The following is a 21,810-nucleotide window of genomic DNA, read 5'->3' on the forward strand; positions in this document are numbered from 1 at the left end:
ACCCAGGTGGGCAAAAAAAATAAATAAAAATAAATAAATAAATAAAAATTAAAAAATTAAGAAATCTAAGACAGCTAGCAGACAACCCAAAGTGCACAAACATCTGAATCATGGATGTTCTAGAAGGAAAGGAAAAAGAAAAAGGAATTAAAAACATATTCGACGAAACAGTAGTGGAAAAATCCACAGGCATAGGGGAGAGTTACGAACCTTCAGATCCACAAACAGACTCAAAGATCCCAAAACAGATTTAATCCACAAAGGTCCTCTGAGACACATTACAGTAAAATTGGCAAAGCTCATAAAGAAAGAGAATCTTAAAAGCAGCAAGAGAAGAGCATCAAGTCACCTATAAGGAAGCCTCCATCAGACTAACAGCAGGCTTCTCAACAGAAACCCTAAAGTTTAGAAGAGAATGGGATGATATATTAAAAATACTAAAAAAAAAAAAAAAACTGCCACCAAGAATACTTTTACCCAGCATGGCGATCCTTCAGAAATGAGGAAGTACTATATTTCCCAAACAAAAACTGCAAGAGTTCCCTACCACATAACCAGCTCTACAGAAATCCTCAAGTACTTTATCTACAATTCAAAAAACAATAATCACTACCATGAGTACACAAGAAAGAACAAAATCCACTAATAGAACAAAAATGCAAATGAAAAAGGAAAACTTTATTTATCCACCTCAAAAAACCCACACAAAAGACAAACAATAAAAAGGGAAGGAACAAAAGATATCTAAAACATTCAAACAAAACTCAATTAAATGCCAGGACTAACTCAATACCTTTCAATAATAACTCTCAATGCAAAGGTAATAAATTCCCCACTCAAAAAACACAGACTGACTGACTGGATTAAAAAGCTAGATCCAACTTATACTTGAAAAGATTCACTGCACCTGTAAAGACACACACAGACTAAGAGTGGAAGGATGGAAAAAGTTGTACCATGCAAATGCAAGCCAAAAACGAGCAAGAATATCTTCTCTTATATTGGATAAAACAGAATTTAAACCAAAAGCCATAAAAAGAAACAAAGAAAGCTAGTATTTAATTATAGGGATGTATCCAGCAAGAAGACATACAAATCACAAATATATGCACCCAATATCAGAGTACTCACATTAGACCTAATGAAAGAGATAAACCCAAACACGATAATGGCGGAGGACTTGAACAACCCTCTCTCAACACTGAACAGATCTAGGCAAAAAAAGCAGTGGAGCAACGCAACATTTAAAACACACTGTAGACCAGTTGGATTGGCAGATATCTACAGAACACTTCATCCAACAAGCACAGAATATACATTCTTCTCAGCACATTGAACATCCCCAGGATAGACCCCATGTTCAGTTGGAAATCAAGTCTCCACAGACTTTCAAAAATTGAAGTTATCTGAAGTAACTACTCAGACCACAACAGACAAATGAGAAATCAATAACAAGTGAAACTCTGGAAAGCGTACATGGAAACTAAACAGCATGCTCCTGAAAGACGTATGGTACAAGGAGAAATTAAACAGGAAATCAAAAAATTTCTTGAAACCAATGAAAATGAAGACACATCATACCAAAAAATGTGGGATACTGTTAAGAGACAAGTTTATCACAATAAACAACCTAACACTACATCTCAAAGAACTAGAAAAACAAGAACGATCCAATCCCAGTTAGTTGATGAAAAGAAATAATGAACATCAGAGCAGATGTTCATTGAATTAAATAGAAGCCCAAAAAACAATATGAGGCTAACTCAAAAAAAATAAAAAATAAAAGACTCAAAAATTAGAAAGGGAAAAGGAAAAATTACAACTGATACCAAAGAAACACAAAGAATCATTAGAGACTATAACAGCCATACACCAACAAAACTGAAAACCTAGAGAAAAAGGATAAATTTCTGGGCACACACAAACTACCAAAGACTGAACCAAGACGACGCAGGAAACCGAAACAAGTCCAATAACAAGCAACAAAACTGAAGCAGTAATTAGCAGTCTCTAGAAAGAAAGGCCTAGGACCAGATGGCTTTACTGCAGAAGCCTACTAAGCCTTTAAAGATGAATTAAGGCCTGAGCTTCTTGCTCCTTCTCGTCCGGGATGCTACTGCAGCTGCTGCAGACCAGTTGCTTACCTTCCTCCTCTCTCGGCAGTGGCGGTGGCGACCACGGCGCGTGGAGCCAGTGGGTGGCACAGCTGCAGCTTGGAGCCCGTGGGACGCCAGGGCCTCTGGGGGGTGGACCGGGGGTGGAGGTGGCCTGGGCGCGAGCTTCCCGGCGCTGTTGGGTGGCCAGGCCCGCCCGAGGAAGCAGGCCCCCAAGGCAGGCTGACTTCAAGCTGCAGATCATCATCATGGGCTCCCGCGGCATGGGCAAGACCAGCCTGATGGAGCGCTGCAGCGATGATACCTTCTGCGAGGCCTTCCGCGAAGCCTGCAAGTCCACCGTGGGTGTTGACTTTAAAATCAAAACTGTAGAGCTAAGAGGAAAGAAAATTAGATTACAGATCTGGAACACAGAGGGTCAGGAGAGATTCAACAGCACTACCTCAGCTTATTACAGCAGTGCCAAGGGAATATTAGTACGTGATATCACAAAGGAAACATTTGATGATTTGCCAAAATGGATGAACATGATTGATAAATATGCTTCAGAAGATGCAGAACTTCTCTTACTTGGAAATAAGTTGGACTGTGAAATGGACAGAGAAATCACCAGACAGCACAGTGAAAAGTCTGCACAGCAGATCACAGGCATGCCATTCTGTGAAGCACGTGCCAAGGATAACTCCAACGTGAAGGAGTATTTCTGAAACTCATCGATGACATTCTGAAAAAAAATGCCTCTGGATATTTTAAGAAATGAGTTGTCCAATAGCATCCTCTCATTACAACAAGAGCCCGAAATGTCCCCAGAACTGCCTCCACCATCACATGTTGGGTGCTGTTGATTTGCTACTTTGGAGACAAAGTGGAAACAATTCCTGGGAGAGAGGAAAGTTCTATTCTGCACTACAATCATTTTGAGAATTTCTTTTCCCACTTTGTAATCCAAGTCAGAGCTAGACATAACTTGTAAATGCGCAAAGATGCAATCCTGGGTAATTTTTGTTTCTTTTTGTTTTTTAAAAGACGTGACTGGTAAGGGAATCTTAACCCTTGACTTTGTTGTCAGCACCACTGTCTGCCAAGTGAGCCATGGGCCGGCCCAAGTTTTGGTTTTAAATTACATATTTCCCTCCAAATTATTACATTTCATTCATCACCCCAGTGTCTAGTGTACATACACTGGGAAACTCAGTACTTCTAATATGAAGAGTGGGAGAAATAGAAGATATAACGATTCTTGAAATAAATAATAGTCCTTGTTAATCATATTATCAGGACAGAAGATACTCTGAAAAGAGAACATGGTGCTCTGCTTATTGTTCTAAAAAAATTTTGTGATAATAAAGAATTTTTGGGAAAAAAGCTATCTTAAGTGCTTTTTCTTTATTCACAATATATTATCCCCAGCAGTAGCATCTTTGAAGTATTGGAGTATTTCTGCCACCAAGCACAGTTTCATTCACAGCCATCACTGAAGATTATTTATTAATATGATGTAATAGTAGAATATTACTAGTTAGAGGGATGGATTTGACTTGGTCCTAAAGCCCAGAATCTCTCTCACTGGTCCTAATGGAGGTACCCTATGCTTTTAGGAACTACAAAGATTCAAAAAAGAAAGAGGTTTTTGAAACTATAGAAAAAGATTTTCAAGTTTTAAGGAAATATACTTTGCTATATCAAAAAACATACATGTATTTGCCTAAACATTCTGTACATTTGTAATGATAAAGTTTCTCCCCTTTACGGTGAAGCTTATTCCTATTAAGTCTAGACTGTGTTCAGTTTTTTTGGGGGGGGGGTAAAAGGAGAGGTCTGATAACAAATTTGTAAACTCTATCTTTGGTATATCTTTTATGAAACTGCACTGTTTTGTGTAGTCAAGGTAAATAAGTAACTATGTATTTGAATACCTTGGTGTTTCTCAAGTATTGTGGTATGAAGCATTGTGGTCTTTCTACACTAACAAGTGCAAATAAAATTTTGTATTTCTGAAAAAAAAGAAAAAAGAAAAAGTAAAGATGAATTAACACCAATTCCCTTCCAACTATTCCAAAAAGGTGAAATAGATGCTATTCTCAAAAAATCATTCTATGATGCCAGCATCATTTTGACACTAAAACCAGAAAAACATGCAGCAGAAAAAGAAAACAGGCCAATACCTCTGATGAACAAAAAGACCCAAAAATCATCAACAAAATGCTACCCATCAGAATACAGCAACACATAAAAAAAATTATACAGCATGACCAAGTGGGATTCATCCCAGAGTGACAAGGATGGTTCCACATATACAAGTCTATAAATGTGATAAACCATAGCAACAAAAACAGAGACAAAAACCATATGATTATCTCAATGTGTGCAGAAAACATTTGACAAAATTCAACATCCCTTCATGATAACGGATCTCAGTAAATTGGGTATATAAGGAGAGTATCTCAATACAACAAACCCACTGCCAGTAAAAGCCATATACAACAAACCCACCACCAATATCATTCTGAATGGGGAAAAGCTAAAAGATTTTTGCTTAATAACAGGAACAAGGAAAGGATGCCCACTCTCACCACTCCTATTTAACAGAGCATTAGAATTAGCCAGAGCAATCAAGTAAGAGAAAGCAATAAAGGGCATCCAGACTGGAAAACATGAAGTCAAACTGGCCCTGTTGGCAGATGACATGATCATATATATAGGAAAACCTAAGGACTCTACCATAAACTCTCAAAGCTAATTAACAATTTCAGTAATGTGCAGGATACAAAATCAACACCCCAAAATCAGTAGCATTTTTATTATCCAATAATGAACTAGCAGAAAAATAAATTAAGTAAACCTATTCTCAATAGTCACCAAGAAAATAAAATACCTAGGAATCAGTTCCACCGAGGTTAAAGATCTCTACAGAAAAGAAACTACAAATCACTATTGAAAGATATTAAAGATAACACAAAATTGTGCAGTCATTCCATGCTCTTAGAAGAAACAACGTTGTAAAAATGTCCATAATAGCCAAAGTGATCTTCAGATTCAATGCAATCCGCATCGAATATGAAAAACATTCTTCATAGAAATAGAAAAACAAACAAACAAAAAACCCCAAAAAACCCCAAAACCCTGACAGTCTTATTGAACAATAAAAGATCCCGGATAGCCAAAACAATCATGAGCTAAATAAATAAAGCAGGTGGCATAACACTACCTAACTTCAAATTACACTATAAATCTCTAGCAGCCAAAACAGCAGGATACTGCCATAAAAATAGACACTTGGACCAAAGGAACAGAATAGAGAACCCAGAAATCAACACACACATGCTTACAAGTCAACTGATCTTTCACAAACGCACCAAGAACATACATTAAAGAAAATACCACCTATTCAATAAATGGTGCTGGGAAAACTGGACATCCATATGTAAAAGAAACTAGACTCATAAATCTTGCCACATACCAAAACAACTCAAAATTCATTAAAGACTTAAATACCTGTTTTGAAAATATAAAACTACTAAAACAAAACACAGGGAAACATTTCAAAAAGTAGGAGTGAGCAAAGACTTTATGAATAAGACCCCCAAAGCACAACCATTAAGAGAAAAACGTAAATTCATTGTATTATAACATAACTAAAAAGATTCTGCACAGCAAATAAATCAACAGTAAAAAAGCCTACAAAATGGGAGAAACAATTTGCTAACTATACATCTGACACGGTATTAATATCCACAATATACAATAAACTCTTAAATACACGTTAAAGAAAAAAACCAAATAACCTGGTTCAAAAATGAGCAAATGAGCAGAAACACTTTTTTAAAGGAAGACATACAAATCCAACAGGTACTTCAAACAATGCTCAATCAACATCACTTATTTAGGAAATGCAAATTAAAACCATGTTGAAATATCATCTCAGCCCAATTAAATGGATTATGATAAAAAAGAATATAAAATGCCAGGGAGTATGCAGAGAAATGGGTACTCTTCTACACCGTTGTGGGACTACAAATAAGTACAGCCACTACGGGACGCAGTATAGAGGTTTATCAAATAGTTACAGATAGATTTAACACAGGATTCAGTAATCCCACATCTGGGTACGCCCCGGCCCGCCGCTCTCCGCTGCTCGCCGCAGGGATGGGAGAAGCCGGCGGTACCCCGATACCAGCGCCCCCGCCCGCCACTCTCCACGCCCTGGCCCGCCGCTCTCCGCTGCTCGGCACAGGGATGGGAGAAGCCGGCGGTACCACGAAACCGACACCCAGGCCCGCCGCTCTCCACGCCCTGGCCCGCCGCTTTCTGCAGGAATGGGAGAAGCCACCGGTATCCGATACCGGCGCCCCCGCCCGCAGCTCTACACGCCCCGGCCCGCCGCTCTCCGCTACTCGGCGCAGGGATAGGAGAAGCCAGCGGTACCCTGACACCGGCGCCCCGGGCCCGACGCTCTCCATGCCCCGGCCCGCCGCTGTCAAGGATCCGGCCCGCCGCTCTCCTCTGCTCGGCGCAGGGATGGGAGAAGCCAGCGGTACCACGATACCGGCGCACCGGCCCGCCACTCTCCACACCCGGACCGCCGCTCTCCATGCTGGGGCCGCCGCTCTCCACGCCCTGGCCCGCCTCTCTCTGCTGCTCGGCGCAGGAATGGGAGAAGCCGGTGGTACCCCGATACCGGTGCCCAAGACCCGACACTCTTCACGACCTGGCCCGCCGCTTTCCGCAGGGATGGCAGAAGCCGGCGGTATCCTGATACCGGCACCCCGGCCCACCGCTCTCCACGCCCGGACACGCCGCTCTCCGCTGCTCGGCTCAGGGATGGGACAAGCCAGCGGTACCCCGAAACCAGCGCCCCAGACCCAACGCTCTTCATGACCTGGCCCGCCGCTTTCCGCAGGGATGGGAAGAGCCGGCGGTACCCCAATACCGGTGCCCCGGCCCGCCGCTCTCCATGCCCGGGCCCCGTCGTTCTCCGCTACTCAGTGCAGGGATGGGAGAAGCCGGCGGTACCCCGACACCGGCGCCCCGGGCCTATCGCTCTCCACGCCCGGGCCCTCCGCTCTCCACACCACGGGGCTCACAATAAACGGGGAGACTCACCAGGCCTGAGACGTCCAAAGAGAACGGAGAAGCGCGTGGACCCAGCAAAGTTCTCCACCTCGGGGGTACCTGCATCTCTTCTTCGGACACATCTGCGGACCAGCTTTTCCCGTTGGGTTTCTCAACTTCTTGTCCTGGAACTGGCGAAGACACCTCGGGGAAACCAGCACAGACGAGCGAAAACCAGACACAGTCCATCTTTCAAACCAGCTCCGCAGAAAAGAAAATGCCGAGTGTGGGCTTGCTCGGCCCATTTATAGACTCTGTATTCAAATGAGGGCTCCTGGAAGACGCGATCTGATTGAACCGTGTAGACAAGCCCTGATTGGATAGTTTCACTGCGTTACCAACCAATCAGAAAACAAAAGGTGAAGAGGCTCCACCAAGGGTACTTTCAGTTTGGGTGCCTGTGTTTTTATGGAGGTCATTGTCATGACCCTGAAAGAAAAGTTACTGCCCATCCCCACCTCCACCCAACAACTAGCAACCTGCCATATGCTTTCTGGCTCTGTGGATTTCCTCATTCTGCAGATTTCATAAAAGTAAGTGATCTTTGGTGTCTGGCCTCTTTCACTTTGTAAGATGTTTTTGTGTTACAGTGATCGTCAGTACTTCATTTATTTCTGTCTAAATAACATTAAATATATATGGATACGCATGTGTATGAGGGAACTTCAAAAAGTTCAAGGAAATATTTGTATGATCTTTTAATTCTATTTTTCCATGAACCTTTTTGAAGTACCCTCATGTATATATTTATCTGTAAGTATTTATATTTACCATCCATTTTTCAGTGTTTATCCATTTATTAGTTGATAGAAATTTAGGTTGTTTATATCATTTGGCTAATGCAAATATTGCTGATATACCACTAATTATACATATTGTAACATTATGTAGAGAGATATTTACGTATCCATTTATTAATCCATGATATGCATAAATTTACTGAAAACTATCCATAATTATCTTATTCGTTTTCCAACGTTTATGCACATATCAGTTCATGAGCATTTGGGTTTTTTTTCACCATTTGGCATTTGTGAGTAGTGCTGTTGTGAACATTTTTTTACAAATATTTGTCTGTTTCAATTTTTTCAGAGTAGGGGATGCAATTCCTGGGTCGTATGGTAATTCTATGTTTAATTTCTTGGAAAACCGTCAAACTTTTCCACAAATGCTGAATTATTTTCCATTCCCCCAGCAATATATGAGAGTTCTGATATCTACACATCCTTTTGAACAAATTATTCCCATCTTACTGAGTGTGAAGTGGTATCCTGCTGTGTTTGATTTGTATTTTTCTGATGATTAATGATGTTGACATCTTGTCATGTGCTTTTTAGCCACTTGTATATCTTCTTGGGAGAAATGTCTGTTGAAGTAATTTAGCCATTTTAAGGTCGGGTTGGCCTTTTAAACTATTGAGTTGTCAGAGTCTTTAGCATATTCTAAACACTAGACTCTTATAAGACAAATGATTTTCAGATATTTTCTCCTATTCTCTAAGTTTTCTTCTCGACTTCTTGAGAATGACTTCTAATGCACAAAAGTTTGAAAATTTGATGAGGCCCAATTTATCTATTTTCCTTCTGTTGCTTGTGCATTTGGTGTCATATCTAAAAATCCATGGGGCTGTTGGCTATGAGGCCAATGGTCTGCCCTGACTAATAAACCACCCCCACCCCGACACACACACGTGCAGTCTGACGTCCTTGTCCCTCTGGACACCCCCCCCAGTCTCTGACAAAGGCCCACCTTGTCCCCCTGGACACCCCCTCCATGGTTTCTGACTCTGACCCACCTTGTACTCCTGGATGCTCCCTTCCCAGTCTCTGATGGGGGCCACCTTGTCCCTAGACACTTGTACTCCTGCACGGCCACCCCGGCGGGCACCACCATATGCAGCCAGTGCTTCTGCGACTCCCTGCAGACCACGCAGATGGGGCTCTGGTCCTCCTGGCAGAAGATCTTGAGGGGCTCCTGGTGCACCTGGCACAGGTCCCGCTTCTGGAGGCCCAGGTGCTGGCGTGCCATCTCGGCCACCTTGGTGAGCAGGCGGTTGGACCGCACGTTCCACTGCGGGGACATCTCCCTGCACTCCGGGAAGGGGAAGGAGCCCTTCTGCTTCCTCTGCCCCTTCTTGCCTTTTGCCTTCTCCCAGCTTAGGCAGATGCAGTCACGGCAGAAGTTGTGGCCACAGGAGGTCATCATGGGGTCCCTGAAATAGTCCAGGCAGATGGAGCAAGTGGCTTCCTCTTGCAGCTTTCTGGCAAGTTCCACAGCATCCATGGCTCCTGGGGAGACACAAGGCAAGTTTCCGCTTTGAGCAACCCCCAGAGAGAGGCTGGGCTAAGTGGTCCCCTCATGTTCCTGGAGCTCTGGGCTCGCTCCCTGGCAACGAGCAGTCTTCCTCTGTGGCCTCCTGCTGGAGGCAAGAACTAAAACTGGGGTCCACTTAGGTGGTGCGTAGCTGTCATTTTTAGCCTTGCCAGTGACAGAGGCAGAAATGCCTCTCTGGAAACTACAAAGACCCTCCATGACCAAAGGCTAACCAGGCCTCTCTGGCCCATGAATTCTGGACCCTGCCTTGTTCTGTCCTTGGCCTGCCCAGCCCAGTCTTCGCAGAGAATCCTAAGCCACCCCCACCTCGATATCTGATCAAGTCCTCACCCCCACATTTGACATCTAAGCCCCTGACCTTCCTGTTAGGCCAGTTTCACCAAAAGCCTCCTACCCTTGAAGTCCCTCTCAGTTATTTCCATCCACGAACCCCAGCTGTCTCTGCTGGGTTCAGAGCCCCAACTCTTCCCCAGGGTGACATCCCCATTGCAAAAAGCTTCAATAGTGAGCCTTTTAACAAGTGCCAGAATAATTTTTTCGTTAACAAAGCCCCTTTAAAACCAAGGAAAAGCAGACTTTAAGAAGAAAAAGATGTCTTCCATTAGGGAATGAAGAGCAGTTTGGAAAAGACATGCTCTGTGTGTGTGTACGCACACATATACATACACATGCATGCACACGGTAATACATGTGTGTACATGGACAAACATGTATACACACACATGCATGCATAAACATGGGTACTCAGAAACACCCATGCTTACAAATATACACATGTGCACACAGCACACCAACTCAGGTGCACACACATGCACAACATGTACACAATTACAAAGCACATGTAGACACAAATATACATAAATATGCATACATGCAAATGCACAAACACGTACTAAGCCATGCACAAACACATGTACACAGAGAAACACATGTAAACACACACAGGCACACACATTACACACTGGCCCACACACGAATTCACACAGACATGCACAGGCACACACACACATAAACATGCATGCACATACACACTGGCCCACACACAAACTCACAGAGACATGCACAGGCACACACACACATAAACGTGCATGCACATACACACTGGCCCACACACAGACTCACACAGACATGCACAGGCACACACACACATAAACGTGCATGCACATACACACTGGCCCACACACAGACTCACACAGACATGCACAGGCACACACACATAAACGTGCATGCACATACACACTGGCCCACACACAAACTCACACAGACATGCACAGGCACACACATGCGAGCGCACAGGCACCCTTTGGAGTTAGAATATGTAACCCCACGCAGTGGAGGTCCACAGCTTCGCCTGCCTACTTCACGGGGGTGCTGTTGGGACCGAGTTAGGAAAGGGATTTGAAAATCGTTTCTAAACTCCAAGCACCACCCTCCTCTATTTTTCTGCAATCCCGAAAGTGATGGCGTCTATGGACTGCACACATTCGGAGTCTGTCCCCTGGGAACTTGATCAGCGCTTCCTGCGCCCTAGCTCTTGGCGTCAGCTCTCTCCCTGGTCCTCAGGGTTGGGGGACGCTGTCTACGCGGACAGAAGCCAGGGATGGGGAGCGTCCAGTGAGCTGGGGGTCTGACTCAGTCTGGGCAGAGGTTGTCATCAGGGCTCTGGTCACCTTCGGTCCCGGGGATGTTCCTTTGTTAATGCCGGGCTCATCCAGGTGACAGCGGGGCCTGAGTGTCCACGGTTCCCACGTATCACCCTCTGCAGGGACAGGACGGCCGGAAGGGGCGGGAAGGCGCCGCCGTTAGAAGGCGGGGGTGGACCCGGGGTCCTGACCCAGAGGCCGCAGGAGGGTGGCCTGCAGGGCCTGTACTCACAGGGAGGTGGCCCTCGCACCACGCCAGGCGTCCGGGGCTGATCGGCGATGGCTGGGCCGCGGGGGACTTTGTGGCGTCAGCTGGGTCAGGGTGGGGGAGGGGAGGAGAGTGGAGGAGCCTCGGCGTCCTGGGACAGCCGGGAGTGGGGCCGCCTTGTCCTGGGCAGGGGGATGGACAGGAGGTTTGCTGGTGGGGGAGGGGCTGGGGGACAAGGGAGGAAAGGGGGCGGCAGCCTGTCCGCTGTGTTTGGGGTGAGTCGTTGGGAGGGGAAGGGGGTCCCTGTGGAGGGGGCGGGAGAGGGCGCCCCCGTGGGCGGTGGGTGAAGGGGGTCGGGGGGACAGGCGGCAGCGAGCAGGGGCGGGTGCCCCCCTGGGAGGGTGAAGCGGGTCACCGGGGGTAGCGATCCCCCAACTCTCCCGGGCATCGTCGGCGTCGGTCCGGGGTTGAAGAGAGGGGGCGTCCGGCTTAGGCGGAGACGGTGGGCGGGGCAGGCCGGGCTGCGGGGAGGCGACAGGTAGGTCCGGTCCCCTGGGGCGGGGCGGGGGACGTTACCAAGCCCCGAAATGCCGCCCCCCAACCCTGACCAACCCGTGTCCGAGTCCTGGGGTTGAGCGGACAGACGAGGAAACTGAGGCTCCGGCCACGCGTGGGGTGTGGGGAAGCGAGCAGGAGAGCAGAAGGCCTTGAAGGCTGAGCAGCACCTTTCTGCCACCTCCTGGGGGTGCGAGTATGGACGGCCTGGCTGCAGGTGTGGATGGCCGGCTCCGGGTGTAGACGGCCTGGCTGCGGGTGCGGATGTCCGGATCCGGGTGTAGACGGCCTGGCTGCGGGTGCGGATGGCCGGCTCCGGGTGTAGACGGCCTGGCCGCGGGTGCGGACGGCCGGCTCCGGGTGCGGACGGCCTGGCCGCGGGTGCGGATGGCCGGCCCCGGGTGTGGACGGCCTGGCCGCGGGTGCGGATGGCCGGCTCTGGGTGTAGACGGCCTGGCCGCGGGTGTGGATGGCCGGCTCCGGGTGTAGACGGCCTGGCTGCGGGTGTGGATGGCCGGCTCTGGGTGTAGACGGCCTGGCTGCAGGTGCGGATGGCCGGCCCTGGGTGTAGACGGCCTGGCTGCAGGTGTGGATGGCCGGCTCTGGGTGTAGACGGCCTGGCTGCAGGTGTGGATGGCCGGCCCTGGGTGTAGACGGCCTGGCTGCAGGTGTGGATGGCCGGCTCTGGGTGTAGATGGCCTGGCTGCAGGTGTAGGCGGCCTGGCTCCCGGTGTAGACGACTGGCTTTCCCCGGGCTTCCCGGCTGGAGCTTTTCCGTGGTCTCTCCTCACTAAACACACGAGGACGGGGTCTGGCCTTCGATTCCGTGTGGCCCGGAGGGTGCGGGTGGTGGGCGCGCACAGTTCTCTGCATGAGCGAACAACTGCTGTTAATTCTACTTTACCAACCCCCCTCCCGGTCCCGGAACCCTCTCTGCTGTTTACATCAATGGGGGAATGTGGCCTGAGGGTTTCCTTCAGTGTAGAAAGTACAATCAGGATTAAAAAACAACAAGGAAAAAACCTTTAATGAATAATTTCAAGCAGTTGCACCCAAGACAACAGGACAATGAACTCCATAAATAAACAATCCAAATGAGCATTTTACTGCATTTTCTTCATCTGCTCTGTTGTTTTGTCTTGACTGAAGGGTTTTCTTTTTCTAAAAGCAAATCCCAGACATCAGTAGTTTCACTTCTAGAAGTTTCATCAGTGTCTTACCGATAGTCAAGGCTTTGCCTACCCAACGCAATTGACAGTAATTCCTGTTTTTTTCTGACCTCTGATTCCTGTTCAGATTTCACCTATTACCTAAAACGTGCGTGTTTAAAAAGTTGGTTTGTTTGAGTCAGGATCCTAACACGGTTTTGAGGTCTTTTAAGACTTACATTAGTATTGTTTCTCTTTTCTTTTTCTTATTCTTTTTTCTTCATCTTTTTCTACTTCATCTTTTTAATGCTGTAGGGGAGGGGGATATGGCTTCCCTCTTCCCTTCTGGGTTCTTTGGATAGGCAATGAATTAAATTGACATAAGACACATCAACAGGAGAAAAACTACTTTAACTGTGTGCATAGGTACAGGAGTCCCGCAAAACATGAGACTCAAGGAAGGGCCAGATGACTGGAGTTTGTACAGCGTCCTGAGCTACAGAAAGGAATAGAGCTGGGGCTTCTGGGCGTGGTGACAAGTTACAGGAGGGTGAATAAAGGTTGTCTTGTTATGCAGAAGGACAAATAGATCCAGAGGGTAGTTCCTTTCCCCAGATCCCCCCACTTTTCCTGGTGTGGAACTAAACAGAGACCACCTAATGAGAAGAGGCAAAAGGCTATTTACTCAGGGCTTGCAGGTAACAGAGCCCTGTCTTCTCCACAGCGCAGGTTACTGGAGGAACACTGAGAGCACATGCACCCGAAGCTGTCCTGGGATAGGCTCTGAGATCTGCCCTGTGCCTGGGGGTGTTTGCTGGGGTTCTGCCCTGTGTGGGAAGCCCGATCAGGTGGGGCAGGTGCACAGCAGCAGCTCTGGCCACGGTGCTTGTAGAAAGTAGAGGGAGGCTGTGGACGATGGTGCAGGATCTTGGAGAAAATGAAATGGAAAGATCATCCCATAGGACTGAGGAGCACTTGAGTGCCTGAGACTTTGGACTTCAGGGTCTCACCTCACCCAAGACAGCCTGATGAAGCCAGCGCGCGACTGTCAGCATATGTAGCTCTTTTCTACTTATTTGGTTTTGTGAAGTTTGTATGATTTTAATTTTAATTATTTTTGTTTCCGTCCATGTTTGCCACCATGTGTCTGAGGGATGGAAACCCTAATTCCGAATCAAACAACTATTATTTGAAATTTACAAAACTAGGTGTAGAAAAAATATGAATAAACTTTCAAATGAAAAGTCTTATGTTTGTAGTATTTACTTTTCTGAGGTGTAGGGGAGAAAAACCTTTTCCTATACTCTCTTAGTGAATTAAACTGACAAAAGACAGTTTAACAGAAGAAAACCTTATATATTTCATTTGGTGTTAACTATTTTTTATTTATTTTCTTTTCTTTCTTCCTTTTTCTTTTCTTTTCTTTCTTTCTTTCTTTCTTTCTTTCTTTCTTTTTTTTTTTTTTTTGGTGGTTGGCTGGTGAGGGGATCTAAGCCAGTGTCATAACGCCTCGCTCTAACCAACCGAGATAACTGGCCGTCCTGATGCTAACTTTTTTTTATAATGTGCATGGGGGCTTCACAGATGTTAAAACAAAAAACCAAAAAACATAAATAGCTAAAAACCGTGGGGACTTATAGCCACTGTAACAACAGGTGATAAATTGTGGGTAAGTGACTAGACAAAGGGAAGCAGAGGAGGTCTGGGCTTCTTGCTGGTAAATTGTGGGAAGGCAAATACATAAGGAAACATAATAGATAAGGGTCATTTAACAAGAGTTATTTACACAGATCCACCTCAGTGTTGTCTCTGTCTTTGGTGATAGGATTGTTCTCGTGTGGGAGAGGGGGACACCTTCACAAGGAGGATTTTCCATTCTCCTTCTGGGAAGACAGAGGGAAGGCAGAGAGTTCTTCCTGTGTCCGCTTTTTCTCAGCTTCCTCCAGCTCACAATAATCTTAATGTCAAAGTGGCATATTCTAGGGTGACGTATTCCGATCTCCTCCAGAGGTTATTGTTGAAGATCAACCAAGGCAGACACGAGTTAAAGGTGGTAAAGGCAGATGTCACGTGGGTCTACTGCAATAGGGGAAAGAGGCCACAGTGTAGGACTGAGCTCGATTCTGAATATAGCAGGGTCCGCAGGGGTTTCACAGCCAATGAACACAGAGAGGCGGTAAGTGCGTGGGACATTACTGAGAGGGGACATCAAGGGTAGGGGGCTTCTTGCTAAACTCACCAAACAGGATTCTTGTGAAGGACAGAACACAGACTTAAAAATCAAAGGTGAGGGATGAGGATTGGTATATTAGTCCATTTTCTGTTGCTTATAACAGAATCCCTGAAACTGGGTAATTTATAGAGAAATATAATTTATTTCTTAGATTTCGGGAAGCTGGGAAATCCACGGTCCAGAGGGCGCCTTTGGTGAGGGCCTTCTTCTGGGTAGGGAGTCTCTGCAGGGTCCTAGATGGTGCAGGAAATCATGTGGTGAGAATGGCCTGAGCAAGAGAGCTGAACTCCTTACAAAGCCATCAGAACCATGCCCATTAAACCATCGGCACATTACTCCACGAATGGACCAACCCATTCAGAAGGCACTGTCCTCATGGCCCCTTAAAAGCCCCACCTTTTACCACCACATTGGGGGTTAAGTTCCAACTTGAGCTTGGGGGGACATTCAAACCACAGCAGCCTGATGAGATATCAAGGGTGGGGGGCTCTCTCTAAACTGACCTAGCAGGACTTTTTGCTAAGACTGTGCTAGGCTGGATGAAGACAGGGTCCAAGGCTGAGGCCTCATGGAAAAGAGGGCCCAGAGGTACCTGACTGAAGTTTGGTCAAGGGGTAAGTCTTTGTCATTATTAAAGCTTTGATTTGCTCTAAGACTTCTGGAATGCCACAAGTTGTTGCCCCCTCACCATCTGGTTTGTGGGAGCTGAGGGGTGTTTGCACATTTTATAGTGACATTGGCTGGGAGAACAGTCGGCATTCCTGTAAACCTTAAAGGCAGTATTGTATGGAATAAAATATAGGGAACACTGAAGGGCATTTGATATCAATTGTTGATATCAGATCCATAGTGCTGTGTGGTGCTGGAGTGGGAAGGTACCTGCTATGGGTCAAATGTGTTCCCCCAAAGTTCGTGTGCTGAAACTTGACCCCCACTTTAACAGTATTAAGAGGGTGGGAAATCCTATTATGGTACTTGAAAGGTGGGGCCTTTGAGAAGTGATTGGATCGTGAGGACTACACCCTCAAGAATGGATTCATCCATTCATGGAGTAATGGGTTATCATGGGTGTAGACTGATGGCTTTCTAAGAAGGGAGCTGTTCTTACCTGTGACACCCTACATCACCAGAGGACCCTGTGGAGAGTCCCCACCAAGAAGGGGGTCACCACATGCACCTCTTGGACTGTGGACTTCCCAGCCTCTAAAACTGTAAGAAATAAATTCCATTTCTTTATAAATGTTCTAGTATCAGGTATTCCATTATAAGCTACAGAAAACAGACTAATACAGGACTCTGGCATTACAGGGCCTGCCCAACTTGTTCTGTCACTGCTAGAGTGAGCAGGACTGAAGCCACGTTGGGACCTAAAATTACATGGGCTCCAGGCAAATTTTAAAAGGACAGTTTTTTCTTGGCATGTATTTCTGAGTTCCTTCATTTCCCATGGTTATTTGATATTTTAAACCTTGATATGGGACAGGATGACATTATTTACAGAAACGTAAAGTTCTTTTCCAGACAGCCTGAAGCTGCAGACTTGCCAGGATGCACACACTATCCAGACCCTGAGATAACCACAAGGATGGGAGCAGAAACCAGGCGGAGTCTTGGTGAGACCTTGCACCCGGCTCCTTGAACGGAGCCCCCACAGCTCGTGTCCCCCTCCATCCTGCTTTTCATGTCCCATGCTCCCTTCCCTCAATCCCCTCTTTAAAAACCCCTCAGTTGGGCCGGCCCATGGCTCACTCGGGAGAGTGCGGTGCTGATAACACCAAGGCCCCGGGTTCGGATCCCATATACGGATGGCCAGTTCGCTCACTGGCTGAGCGTGGTGCTGATAACACCAAGTCAAGGGTTAAGATCCCCTTACCGGTCATCTTTTTTAAAAAAAAAATAAAAATAAAAAAAATAAAAAATAAAAAAATAAAATAAAAAACCCTCAGTAAATACTAGTCTTTGAGACGGCTTCAGTCTGGCCTTTCTCCTTCAGGTTTATTGGAGAGATGGTTAGCCTGACATCTCTCCTCAGGTCACTGGTATTTCTGAATAAAAGCAGACTTCCATCTTTACCACCATTTGACTTTTGAGTGGCTTGTTTTTGAAAAGGAGCAGGCAGCCGGACCCATGCCTGGTAACAACATGACCCTGGTGATTGGCACCCACCTCCTAGTGAGTGCGATGCATGCCCACCTTACCAGGAATCTGGTGGAAATGGTGTTATGTCTGGTGTCTGCAGCCCAGAATTTTCCAGCCCTTTTGAAGTAACATGGAGCATGCCCTTGACTTCTTCTATCAGATGGAGATGTTCAAATATCTGGTTTCTACTTTATCAACCCAACACCTTCTCCCAAACCTTGCTCCCTGACCACCAGGTTGTCCCTTCTTTAGCCCTAATATCTTCATGCCTGCCACAATTTCTTACAGGACCTGGTTTCCAGACTTTTTGCTAACTAATGTGATTATTTTTCTCTGTAGTCAAAATAGAGCCTGTACTGTATCTGTGAGGGTTTTGTTGCAGTAACAGACAACCCTGCATCCTGGAGGCTCACCATAGCAAGGTTATTTCTCACACTTACAACATGTACATCACGGGCTTTGTAGGGGAGGGGGAAAATATCCTATACACTCTTAGATTCGGTGACTGGGGACTGCAAATTAAACTGACGAAAGACAGATTAACAGGAGAAAAGACATACATGTTTCATCTTTTTAAAAAATTTTTTTACCTATGATGACTAAAAAATCTGCTTTGACCAGGTCAGCTAAATTATAGTGCCTTCGGGGATCTGGGATAAGTCAGCAATCATGTCCACCTGTCCTGGAAAACATTATCATAAGATCATTTTACTTAGAAGCAGCTGTAATGGCACCAGGAAGCCATACAATAACCTAGAATAATCCTCGTGACCTTCATCCTGGATCCCTGCATGTAGGTTGTAACCTAGTAACAATCCCAAATCTATATGTAATGTACAACAGATAGAAAGCTTGATGAAGAGATGAGGTGGGACTGTCTTCTCTCACTGTCCTTAGACCCTTCCTCCTTCTTGTGGTTATAAATGATAATTTCTGCTGGTTCTCTTTGGAACTCATTTCTCAGAGTGACCTGACTATGCATTTCCCTGGTTGCAATTGTTATATTGGCTCAATAAATGTTTTTTTTTTTTTTTTTGGTGGCTGTTTGCCAGTATGGGGATCTGAACCCTTGACCTTGGTGTTATCAACGCCCCCCCACCCCCGCAAGTGAGCTAACTGGCCACACTGGCTTAATAAATGCTATGCTTTTAATGTTTGGCTTCAGTTTCTTTTATGTCAACACAAATATGGGAGCTTCACATAAGAGAACTGAAAACCTAAAGAGGCAGTTAGACCCAGGGGCTTCTATACCATTTTGACAAAGTGCAATAAATTGTGGAGAAGTGACTAGGGAATGTATGGGGGAAACTCATGGTAGATAGACTCACCTCTGGTGATGAATCAGTCTCCTCTTCCTGGTACGGGAGAGGGGGCACCTGTACAAATGGAAATTTCCTTTACAAAATTTAAATTTATACCCTGATTTTAGGCAGAAAGGGAGAGAGCAGGAAACTCCTTATGTGTTTGCTGTTTCTCAGTGGCCCTCACTCAAAATAATCAATATATGAAAGTGGCATATTTTAGGGTGGCATGTCCTGATCCATTCAGCCTCCTGGGAGTTTCATGTGACATATCATCACTCAGGAGGCCAGTTCATGGCCTCCACCATCTGGAATGCTTCAGTGATAGGGTTTGGGACACACTACCCCAAATACGCATCTTTGGCATAGGATTATTTTAAGTTGATTATTTGAGGAAATAGCCAACACAGAAGAAACCCTAAAAAGAGAGTAGAAGTTACCCTTTTGTAAGGGAAATTTATATCTATAATGAAAGTCTCCATCTGTAAGGATGGCTCTCTCTTAGCACCAGGAAGAAGGTCACTAACTCACTAGAGACTCTTAGTGAAAACAGCACTGACTGAGCTCTGCATAATGTTTCTTACCTGTCTTTAAGGTGCTTTTCCTGGCCACCTATCCAGAACTAGTCTCCCCTTTCTTGGTTCAGCGAAAGGTGGTTATGTAAGTCTGAAGTCAGAGCCACTTCTTGGAGATTTACTCTTGGAGATTTTCCTGAGTATCGCCCATGTGTACAAAGAGGTATGTGTGTTATTAAACTTCTGTTTTTCTCTTGTTAGTCTGTCTTGTGCCACAGGTAGGTCCAGCTGAGAACTATGAAGGGTCTGGAGAAAATTATTTTTCCTCCCCTTGATATATGCATATTTTTTTCTTTTTTTAAATTTCCTTTTGTTTTCTTTTTTAAATTTTAAAATCATCCTTATTTTTTACTTTTTTATTTCTTGTGTTTTTTTTTTCCTTTTTTCCCTATTTATTTATTCGACCCTCCATCTACTGGTGCCTTGGGAACCTGAGCAATAGGGCTCTGTGGTGATATTTAATGGCATCTGCTCAATCTTGCTATGAACCTAAAAGTGCTCTTAAAAAATAAAGTCTGTAAATTTTTTTTTCTGGTTTGGGAGCCCCACAGACAGTGCATCAGGGAAGGGGAGCCCACAGCAGGGCCTTCTTGGAGGGTCCTGTTGGGGCTGAGGGTGAGACTGGTGTGTGGTGAGGGTATGGAACTTTCATAGCTAGAACTGCCCATTGACTGGAGCACAGCAGGAAGCTTCTAGAAAGAATCCTGGAACCCTCCTGTTGGCCTCACCCTCTGACCCTTCTTAAGGGACAGCTCATGGTGACCAGCCAGCCCCCACCATTCCAGCCCCCAGCCACAGGCTTCCCACTGGGCTCCACTCCCCATGGCCATCCTGCGGTCTTTGCATGAGATGCAGGTGGACACCTGCCCTGAGCTGGGCCACAAGCCCTTGGGCCTGATAGATAATGTCAGTGCCCAGATCAGAGGGTGGTCACAGAACATCATAATCTAATGAACACACTTGTACGGTGCCTGGCACATGGTGGGTCCCTGTGTTCACTATCTGTGGTGGGCTGAATTTTTTCCCCTCCAAATTCATATGTTGTAGTCCTAACACCCAGGACCTCAGAATGTGCCTGTATTTGGAGAAAGGGCCTTTAAAGAGGTGATTAAGATAAAAGGAGGTCGTATGGGTGGGTCTTAATCCCATAGGACTGACGTCCTATAAGGAGATTAGGACATAGACAAGCACAGAGGAATCACCATGTGAGGACACAGGGAGAAGACACTGTCTACAAGCCATGGAGAGAGGTCTTAGGAAACACCAACCCTGCCTACACTTGGATCTCAGACTTCCAGGTTCCAGGACTGAGAGACAATGAGTTTCTGTTGTTTAAGCCATCCAGTCTGCAGTATTTTCTTATGGCAACATGAGCAAATGAATGTACGGTCATTACAATTAAAATTAGCATGTAGTATTTCTTTCTTTTCCTCCCAGGTTTTGGATTTCAGGAACAAAGAGCATTTCTTGACTGTTGCTCTGGTGGATGAAGCTGGGAAGGGTGAGAAGGCTACAGAACTGTTGTTTGTGGTGTTTATCGTGTGTGGAGAAAGCCAGATGAATACAGTGGGGGCTGAAAAGAACAGAGGTGGGAGACAAAAAGACGGATTAGTCTGGCACTGGGGCCACAATCTTATTTTATCCTGCGGCCCCTGCTTTGTGAGATATCCTAGTAATAACCATGCCATATGCTTGAAACCAGATTGAATTGTCATTTCTGTTGCTTGTAACCAAGAGTTCTAAGAAACAGAACACAACCTTTAATGTAATAGACAGTGGCTGGATCAGTTTATTCTAATAACTGCAGAAGATAAAGGACTTTAAATGAATGCATTCTAATTCTAGTACACATGGTGATCCCAGTGGCCAGTGCCCAGGGTTGTCCCATCAGAGGAAGGGCAGCAGCTGTGCTAGGGGTCCACTCTGACCTCAGGTACATCTGTGCCTATTGGGCAAATATAACAAAAAACAAAATCTCTCCCCAACCCAGAAAACCCCTCCACAGAGGGAGAAGAGAAAGAAAACCATTTTATTTTTGAGTAAGCATTAAACCAGAACATCATGCCCATCACAGGCAACTCACTAAGAGACTGAAAAGATGAACAGCAACCTCACCCTTTCATCAAGTTGAGTGGCTACCACCCATTCAGTACCTCATGGAGCTCTTGCAATTCAGAGCCAGGTGACATCTGAAGTGAGGCCCATCTCCTTCCAGGCAGCTGGAAGACGGAGTGTTGTCATCACCTCTCGTAGAGTGACTGAGATGCAAAGGATTACTCAGAGCTCACGTATGCAGAGCACTGAGAGGCCTGAAGTGTCTGTCTGCAGGGAGAACTCCTTCAAGAGAGAAGGGTCCCAGGCACAGCACTGGGTCAGGTTTTCTCTCAGCTTTTATTGTACAGGCAAGAAAGTTACAGAAGAAACACAGGGGGTTAATCAGTCATAGTG

At 45.8% G+C, this 21,810-nt stretch overlaps 1 protein-coding gene and 1 pseudogene across 1 annotated transcript; one reads left to right on the forward strand and one right to left on the reverse strand.

Annotated features, from left to right (window-relative positions):
* Positions 1–2,110: 2,110 nt before the first annotated feature.
* On the forward strand, positions 2,111–2,959 carry LOC134374586 (ras-related protein Rab-12-like; annotated as a pseudogene).
* Positions 2,960–11,520: 8,561 nt separating this feature from the next.
* Positions 11,521–20,186, reverse strand: LOC134376057 (uncharacterized). Its single transcript, XM_063094743.1, has 4 exons — positions 20,091–20,186; positions 18,815–18,862; positions 12,666–12,833; positions 11,521–12,177 (listed from the first exon to the last, which is right to left on the reverse strand). The coding sequence occupies exons 1-4, from the start codon at positions 20,184–20,186 to the stop codon at positions 11,521–11,523; spliced, it is 969 nt and encodes a 322-aa protein (XP_062950813.1).
* Between the last annotated feature and the right edge of the window lie 1,624 nt (positions 20,187–21,810).

This window comes from Cynocephalus volans, chromosome 4, assembly GCF_027409185.1.
Source record: "Cynocephalus volans isolate mCynVol1 chromosome 4, mCynVol1.pri, whole genome shotgun sequence".
NCBI lineage: Eukaryota > Metazoa > Chordata > Mammalia > Dermoptera > Cynocephalidae > Cynocephalus > Cynocephalus volans.